Genomic DNA, 9638 nt, shown 5'->3' with positions numbered 1-9638 from the left:
TATTGTCCATGGACACGTTCAACTAGCTCAGGGTTCTCACAGCCCTTTCTAACCTGACCTTGAATGTTTCCAAGGGTGGGGCATCTATGACCTCTCTGGGTGACCCGTGCCAGTGTTTCACCACCCTCAGTGTAAAAAATTTCTTCCTTATATCTAGTTCAAATCTGCTCTTTCTTAGTTGAAAACCATTATCACTTGTCTTATTAAAACTAAGTCTGTCCCCATCCTTCTTATAAGTATGATCTCAGGAGCTCCTGACAAGCCTTGACAAAACCAGCTGAGCAATGAAGAGCCCCTGGACTGGACCAGGGAGTGGTGAAGTGTCTTTGCACCGGACCAGGTGCTCCTGGATGATACAGGTGGGAACAATCCAGAGTGGAAAAGTTGGGGAACACAGGATAATCAGTCATCTTTGAAAACCTTGGAACATTCCCTGCCTGAACTGTAGCCCAAATGGAAGAGTCCTTTTGCAATTCCCAAATGTTTTGGAAACTCCAATCATTCCTGACACCAGGATGGAAATTCAGCAGATAACTAAAGCCAGTCACTTTGGGAGCCCACAACCAGCAGTGCTGAGGGAGGCCCTGGCAGCTCCCCAGCACCTCCCTCTCAGTGGGACACCTCTGGCAGCCTCTCCCAGCTCGGGAAACCTCCAGTTTGCAACACTCCAAAGACCCTCGCTGATGCCCAGGACAATTCTGATCCCCCTCCACAAACACTCCTCCAGCTGTGACCCTTGTCTGTTGGCAAACACAAAGGGATTTGGGGGAGTGTTTCCCTGACAGCCAGGAGAATTTGGGAGAGGGACCTTTCCACACCCAACTCTTGATGTGTCCACACATCTCTGCCTGGGTGTGGGTGTGAATTGACTGTGGTGGGAATGTTGTTCTTGGGAATCTATAATTCAGTCACTGTTAAAATTGTAGTAAATGCTATCAAACCCCTTGATAATTGTTCAACTGGTGAATGATTAAGTACTACTAATGTCTTTTGCCCCCTTATCTTCGTGTTCAAATCCTTTGCACCCTGACCCTCTTGCATCCCAAAGCTCTGTGTAAATCATTCCCTTTCACCAAAAAATATATATTTTTCATGACGTCCACTTTAAAATCTTCTTCATTAACTAAAATACAAAACAACTCAAATAAGCTGGAGAAGTCTTGAAGTTTTGAAAACAATTAATGAAATGGAAATAATTTGTTTTTCAGTGTTTTAATGGGTCCCACAGTGTGTTTGGAGCTGCATCAGCTGTCAGTCCAAGATGGGTCATGTCAGAACTGGTGAGGTTGGGGGGTGAGGAGCAAGGTTGATCATCCAGGGTCAGTGTGGATCTTCTGAGGAGACATTCAGCATCAAGATCACTTGGAGAACACCTCTATCACCTCTTCTCTGAACTAAAAAATATCCATCATTGAATTAAAAAAAAAAAATTACAAACTTCAAAGACTTGTTTTGCAATTGCCTTGAAGACAATTAAAGGAAGACAAAAAGATCCTGAGGGATTTCTGGAATTTAATGAGCCCCACGGTGTGTTTGCAGCCCAGTCCATGATCCTGAGGTACTGAGAGAAGACTGAAGCAGCTGCTGAAGAAGTCAGAAGCCAAACTGCAAGTGCCTTGAAGCATTGCTGGACCCCACTGAGGGCAGGCACTGACAAAGCCTCCCCAGGGACTCCTTGGAGCAGCTCCTTGGAGGCCAGGAGTGCAGGCAGACAAAGGCTCTGGGCAGGCCCCTGCAATGCTGAGCAAAGCCTGCCTTGGTTTTGTGGAGCACAAAGGCCAAGGCCTGAGCCCCAGGCCCTGGCCCAGCAGATCCTGTCCCTCTTGGCTGGCTCAGGGCTGTTTGGGGGGCACTGGGATGGGAGGGGGAGAAACAACAAAGGCCCAAAACTGGGCAACCGCTGCCAGGCTCCTGAGGGAGGGGCGAGGCAGAAACCAAGGGCAGAACCTGCCAGGCAAGTTGGTTGTGGTGGCCTGAGTGGCAGAGGCAGCTGCCAGAGGCAAGGGGACAAAGACCTGGGTGCCTTTGGGCCTTGCAGCCCTGCCAGAGCCCTTGGCCATCTCTCCTGCAGGCTGTCCTGGCCTGGCCCTGCTGCTGCTCTGGACTTGCAGGCTGCACACATCTCTCCTGCTTTCCCACCCCCCTCCCAGCAGCATTTCTAGACCCTCCCTGATGTCTTTACACCAGCTCTGACTGTTTCCTGAAATACAAAGCCATGCCATCACTCTCTTAGTGACCTCTGGCACCATAAGGTTCCCCTTTGAGTAACATTCCTTTTTCCCCACCTTCAGTCTGAACCTTCAATGCTACTCATGGTGGAGATTTCATTCTTTTTCCAATACAGAGAGAAACTCCATCTTGTCAGATCTCTCTAGATCCTCTCCAGTTCTTCCTCATTCCTCCAGAATGAGGAACCTCACAGGCAGACAGACCAGTCCAGATGTGGTGACCCCAGGACTGAGTCCAGGGGAGTGACAACTCCATTATCTGGGTGGCCACATTCCCCCATAGGCAGCCCCATGTGCACTTGACCTTATTAACTTGGATCCTGAGCCCCTGTGCCACAGGACATCCCTCCCAGAGCCCAGGCCCTTCTCCTGGGGGGTCACTGCAGAGCTGAGCAGATCCAGGTCACCTCCCATTCCTCTGTCAACCCCTTGGGCCTGCTCGGGGCCCTCCAGGTCCTTGCCCTGCTCCCAAGGGCTGTGGGGGTGCTTAATGGTCAGGGCTTGGGGTTTAGAGCTCAGGGTTGTGATTAGGTAGAACTTTGGCAGGTTTGTTCTGCTGGCAGGGTCCGGTTCATTAGAGCAGTGGATTCCTTTCAATGGGAGGGGAAGCACTTTTGGGTTGGGGCTTGAGGTTACAAATAAGGTAAAGGTCTCTCAGGAATGTTTGCACAGTCAGTGTTTCAGCACCCTCAGCATTACCTGAACCTGGTTACACCTCATCAAAATATCTCTACTCTGTTGGCCAAGCCTCAATTTCCTTCTCTTCCCCAATTATTTTATCCCTTTTATTCCAGTTCCCCCTAACCTCCCCAAAACTTCCATCTGGATGAGGTCAGCTTTGTGATGATGCTGTGCAACCTCATTGAATCAAGGGGCCATTGTGACACCACAGGACTTCATGGAAAGAAAGGAACTCAGGGACAGTGTGCAACCTTCTGAAATGATGGGGTCATTGGGACACTGTAAAACCCATGGAATCAGGAGGCCGTTGTAACACTGGAAAACAACATGGAATCAAGGGGCCATTGTGACACTGCAGGGCCTCATGGAAACCAAGGAACACAGGGACATTGTGAAATCTTGTGGAATGAAGGGACCATTAAACACCTGGGGCCTCGTGGTAAGAAAGGAACCCTGAAACATTTTAAAACCTCATGGATCCAAGCAGCCATTTGGAAAGTGCAGGCCCCTCTGGAAACAAAGGAACCCTGGGACATAATGGAAACTCATGGATACAAGGGGCCATTGTGAGACTGGGGAACCACATAGAAAAAAGGGGAACCAAGGGACACTGTGGAACTTTGTTGAATCAAGGGGCCATTGTGACACTGAAGAGTCTCATGGCACCCACTGTGCCTCCCCAGAACTCCATGGAATCAAGCAGAGCCGCTGCCTCCCCCCCGCCGCCGCAGGGACCGGAGTTGCCGGCTCTGTCCCGCTTGGACACCTCTGGAGTCAGAGTGTTCTTGGGCAGCACAACTGATCTCAGACCAGAGGGTTTCCCAGGTTTTGCTTAGCCCCCTCTCTCTACTGGTTTAATTTTTGTTCTTTGTTCATTCAGGGGGAAAAGGGGGAAGGGAGCCATGTGTTGATCAACATTTTTATCTGTTTACAAAAGGGAGTTGGGGCGGGGGGGGGGAGAGGAGGCAATTTCTCTCTCCGCTGTTGCTTTGAACTGCTCTGTTGGTATTGCTGTTTTTGCTGCTATATTTCTTGTCAGTAACTCTTGTTTTTTCACTTATACCTCCTTGTATTTTATCTCCCTGTATTGGTGGGGAATAAAAATGGAGTGAGTTCATTTTATTGGAGTTCCCACCCCAATATGTGTCTTTAAACCAGGACAGGTTGCTCAAGGACTCCCTGAAATTTGGTATCATCCACAAAGGACTTGAAAATGCATTTTGTCCCAATGTACAGAGAGATAATAAAGATGTTCTATAGTGGTGTTCAAGGGCTGGTCACTGAGGGATTTCATCAGGAAGTTGCTGCCAAGAGGACTTTGTACCATGGATTTTATTTGACACTCTTCGGTCAGCCAACTTCCCACCCACCACATCTTCCACGTTTTCAGTCCAGCTCTCACCAATCTGGCCATAAGGAGACCACAGGAGACCATGTCAAGGGCCTTGATAAAGTCTGGGCACACAACATCCTCTTCTATTCCCTCCCACAGGGGTTCTGCAATCCCTGCCTTGTCCTTCCAGTGCCTGGGAATGGCTGCAGGAGGACTTACCCTATCCCCTTCCTTGCTGAGCCTGAGCAGTGCGGAACTCTCCCAACCCTCCTCGCTGCCCTGTTTGCAGACTGCTTCCATGTCTGCCTTTGCCAAGGCCCCAGGAAGCTCTGGGATGGCTCTGGCTTTTGCAAGTGCTTGGGAGAAGTCTCCCAGTGACACTGCCCAGCTTTCTCAATAGCCCTGACACCAAACCCTTTTCCATAGCCTACACTTCCAGAGGAGTGCCCAGGACACAACACAGGTTTTCCTTTTGGTTCTGGAGAATGAGAAGGGATTTCTTCCTCCAGGCCAACCCCTCCAATTGGATTTGAGTGCAGCTGAAAGGTTTCCTCAGCATTTTCCCTGGTGCCTCCCTGCCCTGAAGGTTTCTGGCCCTCAGGTTGGAGCTGAGGGGGTTGGGCAGGTGCCTGAGGAGGGGGTAGAACAAGGGCTGTGTCCAACTGTGCCAGGAGGGCTGCGCTGGGCGAGGATGAGGGGGTTGCAGAAAACAGTGGCACTGGGGAGGTGAGAGGAGCAGCTGGAGAGACCTTGTGCCTGCCCACGCTGGGCAGGAGTTGCCCCAGGATGGCAGCTCTGAAGCACTCCCAGGATGTCCCTGGGAACAGGAGGGGAAGACTGGATCTGAAAATGGAACCTGGAAAGCAGAGAGCAGGAGTGTCATGGTGTCATGAGAGTTCCAGTCCTGGAGCAAGGTCACAGAAGAAGTGACCCAGTACATGCAGTGCCCTCAGAAGATCCCACAGCGTCCTGGAGATGCTGGAAGGGAGCCCAGCTCTGCTTCAGAAGTTCCCAGGGCCTGTCCCTGCCTGTGCTCCAAGGGCTTCCAGCCCCCAGGACTGTGCTCAGAGAGCACTCAGGCCTTACAGCGAGAAAGGGGCTCAAGAGGACAGTGTGGAAGTGGCAAGAGAGCAGCTCTGCAAAGACCAAGCTCTGCTGCTCCCTGGCAGTGCTGCTGGGCTGGGATTATTGTCCCCTTCCGGCTTGCAAATACACCCTGTCCTGCAGTGTGCTGTCCTTTAGGAACAGCTAAGAAGAAGAGTCTTGGACAATGAAGGCACAGCAGGGTCCTTTATTTTGTTTAAAGACTCAGAGAGCACAATTCATCATTTATACAGTCTCAAAGTAAAAATCAAAACGTGGACACTAATTTAGAGGGCAGATGCATAATAGTATTTAATTGCACAGAATTTTATTGCAAGAAGCACCCAATGACCTCCATGAAAACCTGAACAGGAAGGCTGGGCCATTAAGGAGTCCCATTCTGAATGCTACACATCAGAAAACAGGCACTTTATTGCTCCTGAAAAGCATCCAGTCATCATTTTCCTCAGGGCATCCTTGAGCTCCTGGTTCCTGAGGCTGTAGATGAAGGGGTTCAGTGCTGGAGGCAGCACTGAGTACAGAACTGAAAGGGCCAGATCCAGGGATGGGGAGGAGATGGAGGGGGGCATCAGGTAGGCAAAAAATGCAGTGCTGAGGAACAAAGAGACAACAGCCAGGTGAGGGAGGCATGTGGAAAAGGCTTTGTGCCATCCCTGCTGAGAGGGGATCCTCAGCACAGCCCTGAAGATCTGCACATAGGAGAAAACAATGAAAATGAAACAACCAAATGCTAAAGAGATGGAAATCAAGAGAAGCCCGAGTTCCCTGATGCTGGAGTGTGAGCAGGAGAGCTCGAGGATGTGTGGAATTTCACAGAAGAACTGGCCCAGGGCATTGCCCTGGCACAGGGGCAGGGAAAATGTATTGGCTGTGAGCAGCAGAGCATTGAGAAAGCCAGTGACCCAGGCAGCTGCTGCCATGTGGGCACAAGCTCTGCTGCCCAGGAGGGTCCCGTAGTGCAGGGGTTTGCAGATGGCAACGTAGCAGTCGTAGTACATGATGGTGAGAAGATAATACTCTGCTGAGATGAAGAAGACAAAGAAAAAGAGCTGTGCAGCACATCCTGTGTAGGAGATGGTTGTGGTGTCCCAGAGGGAATTGTGCATGGCTTTGGGGACAGTGGTGCAGATGCAGCCCAGGTCTGTGAGGGAGAGGTTGAGCAGGAAGAAGCCCATGGGGGTGTGCAGGTGGTGGTCACAGGCTACGGCGCTGAGGATGAGGCCGTTGGCCAGGAGGGCAGCCAGGGAGATGGCCAGGAAGAGCCAGAAGTGCAGGAGCTGCAGCTCCCGCCTGTCTGCAATTGCCAGGAGGAGGAACTGGGCCATGGAGCTGCTGTTGGACATCTGCTGCTTCTTAGCACAGGATCTGTTCAAAAAAGGAAAGGACAGGGAACAGTTAAGACAGACCTGGATGAGAAAGCAACTCCATTTCTAAAAGAAATCAATGTGTCAGATGTCACCAAATGCACTGCCAAGGAGTCAGGTTTGTTCTGCTGCAGTGGGACAAGGAAGTTTTTGGTAGAGCTCTCACACACACAAGGAATGCCAGATGTAACAGACTTTTAATACCAAAGTTCCATCTCTACACCCATGACTCAGAAAAGCTGGGGCTGCTGAGCAGAAGCTTAGTCTGAAGTTAGAATAATTGTACCTGTGTTTTCTATTTTTACCATCACATCTGGGGAAGCTTCTTTTTCACTACAGGTATTCTCATTTCTATGGCCCAGCACACAGTGCCCAGCAGAGCTGCAGGGAAGGGCCCCCAGAGCTGCCTGAACGCCCCCTCCCCCAGGCCTTGGGGGCACTTGCCCCCCCACTCCCTGCCCAGGGCTCTGCTGCCTGGAGCTGTCCCTGCCAGCAGCTGCTTCCCTGGGCCCAGGGCTGGGCCCCGGCAGTGCTGCCAGAGTCCATCCCAGCCCTGGGGGCTCAGCTCTGCCCTGCAGAGCCCTCCCAGCAGCACAGGGCACTGCCCAGGGGCATCTCTGGCTGGGCAGGCTCTGATGGCAATGTCAGAGCAACCCTGAGGAGGCTGGAAAAGTGACACTGATGCATCTATAAGACAGTTTTGATGTCTGATGCTCTCATGTTCAATCCCCTCTAACCTAACAGGGTTCAAGTTTAAGTGTCTCCTCCTGTGCTCACAGATTGATTTCTCTGTCACAGTCAGCACCCAGACAACCCAGAGCATAACACTGAAAGAACTGGTTCATTCTCTTTAAGGTACCCCCTGTCTGTCTGTGCCTCTTGCAAATACCTTCTGGGAAATTTCCTGCTTTGATCTGGAGCTGTGACCAGCCCTCATCCCTGCAGCCCACTGTGGAGATCAGAAGGACTCTGCCCTGCTCTGCCCTCCCAGAAGCTGTTCCTTCCCCACAGCCCTTCTCCCCCAGCCCCGTGGCAGCTCCTTGGCCGGGCTGAGAGCTGAGCCTGGCAGGCAGCAGAGTCCCTGCCCCAGCACACAGAGCCCTGGGGGCAGGACCCTGCTCTGCCCCACAGCCCTGGGCACCCCTGGCTGCACCCCCACCTTCCCACCCCACAGCCAGCCCTGCCACAGGGAACCTTCTGGCCCTGGGCCTCTGAGGGGGCAGCAGCAAGTCCTGCTCTGCAGCAGCTTCTCCTGCTGCACCCCAGCAAATCCAGCAGAGCCTTCCTGACAGCTCCTGCCACTGCTGCCATTTGGCAGCTGGCAGAGGCACTTGCAGGAACTCACCTGCACTGCTCTGCAGCCACAGCCTGACTGTGGCAAAGGGCTGGCAAGGTTCCTGCCCTGAGCAGCTCTGCCCTGTCCTCCCAGCCCAGGATCCCTTGAACCTCCTGCTCCCTTCTCCTCTCTGCCCTTGCTGCCTGCAGCTCCTGCCCTGCTCTGCCATATGGCCACTTCCTCTGCACTGCAGCAACTGGGAGAGTCCTGCTGAAAGATCCTAGAAGCTGTGGGATGTGGCAGCTTTAGGAGATGCTTCCAGGAAGGCAAGTTGAACTTTCCTACAGCCAGAGAATTCTTCCTTCAAATCCTGGGAAGGTTTCTCCCATGGTGAGAGCTCAGTCACCTCCCAGCCCAGGTTGCCTCTCATCTCTCTGCCTTCTCTCCTGTGCCCTGGGTGCTGCAGGCAGTGCCCTCAGCCCTGCTGGGCTGTGCAGAGGAGCTGCTCACCAGCAGAGCTGTCTCTTTGAAGCTCTTCTTGCTTGCCAGGAGCTCCCTGTGTGCCAGGAGCCCGGCCCAGCTCAGCAGCACAGCAACAGCCCCAGGCATTTCATGACCCTCAGGGGACATTGAGGTTGTTTACATGAGACTCAGTCCCTGAGAGAAAGTTCAAACAACTTTTCAAGAAGTCAAAATGAGATTGAAACATTTAAGTTTCTTGTAGTGCGAATGAGTCTCATTGAGGGACACAACTGAGAACATGTCCCCAGGTTCCACATAGAGCAGAAAACTGCAGACAGTGATGACAAGGATAGACAAGCAAGGCACCCCTGACCCCCATCCCCTGGGAAGGCAGATCCTGTCCCTGCCTCATTCCTCAGGGCTCTTCCTGGGGCACTGGGTTGTGGGATGTGCAATGCCAAGGGCAGGACCATGGGGTGGCACCTGCCAGGCTGCTGAGCAGGGACAAGGTGGCCATGAGGCCCCAGGGCTGCAAGGGGCACTCCCCTCCTCCTGTCATCAGGGGCACAGACAGCAGCCATGGCCAAAGGCCTGCAGAAGGTGGCTGTGTCAGGGCCTTTCAGCTTCTCCCCATCCCTGTCTCCTCTCCAGCCCAGGCTGTCCTACGGTGTCCATGCCCTGCCCCTTTCCCTGCAGGCTGTCATCATCCCCCCGGCTGCCCCACCTGGCTGGCACCTTCCTGCACTGACATCTCTGCGTCCTCCCTGGCTCTTCCTGGGCACACAAAGCCTTGGGCTCATCCAGATTCCTTCTGGGTGATGTGTTGCAGCCCAGTGTTTTCCCTGGAGTGAAAATTTTTTTTCCTCATGTCCACTCGGGACCTCCCCAGTTGCACTTGGCATTAATTCTTTCTTTCTCATGCTCTTTGCTGCTGTGACAAAAGGATCCACCACCTCTAAATCCTCCCTTCAAGCCCTCTCAGGGCTGTCCTGTACTGTCCTCAGTCTCCACACCATTGAGGCCACAGCTCCTTAGCCCCTCTCTAATGCTCATGTGCTTGAGACCTTTAAAGCCCATCTTGGGAGATCTCTGGGCACTCACGGATGTTTCTGCAGATGAAAATATCATGCTCAAAGCCTAAGTAAATGTGCTGGTTTAAAAGTTAACCAGCAGGGGAAAATGAACTTAAC

The 9638-nt window shown here is 52.5% G+C and overlaps 1 protein-coding gene across 1 annotated transcript; it reads right to left on the bottom strand.

The window, feature by feature from the left end:
- Positions 1-3177: 3177 nt before the first annotated feature.
- LOC113940617 (olfactory receptor 14J1-like) lies at positions 3178-6689 on the bottom strand. The gene is made up of 2 exons (XM_027631773.1): positions 5780-6689; positions 3178-3326 (listed from the first exon to the last, which is right to left on the bottom strand). The coding sequence occupies exons 1-2, from the start codon at positions 6687-6689 to the stop codon at positions 3178-3180; spliced, it is 1059 nt and encodes a 352-aa protein (XP_027487574.1).
- Between the last annotated feature and the right edge of the window lie 2949 nt (positions 6690-9638).

The sequence above is a fragment of the Corapipo altera genome, unplaced genomic scaffold (assembly GCF_003945725.1).
Source record: "Corapipo altera isolate COAL_440 unplaced genomic scaffold, ASM394572v1 253, whole genome shotgun sequence".
NCBI lineage: Eukaryota > Metazoa > Chordata > Aves > Passeriformes > Pipridae > Corapipo > Corapipo altera.
The sequence above is the reverse complement of the archived record's forward strand: the minus strand, read 5'-3'. Positions and strand labels throughout refer to the sequence as shown.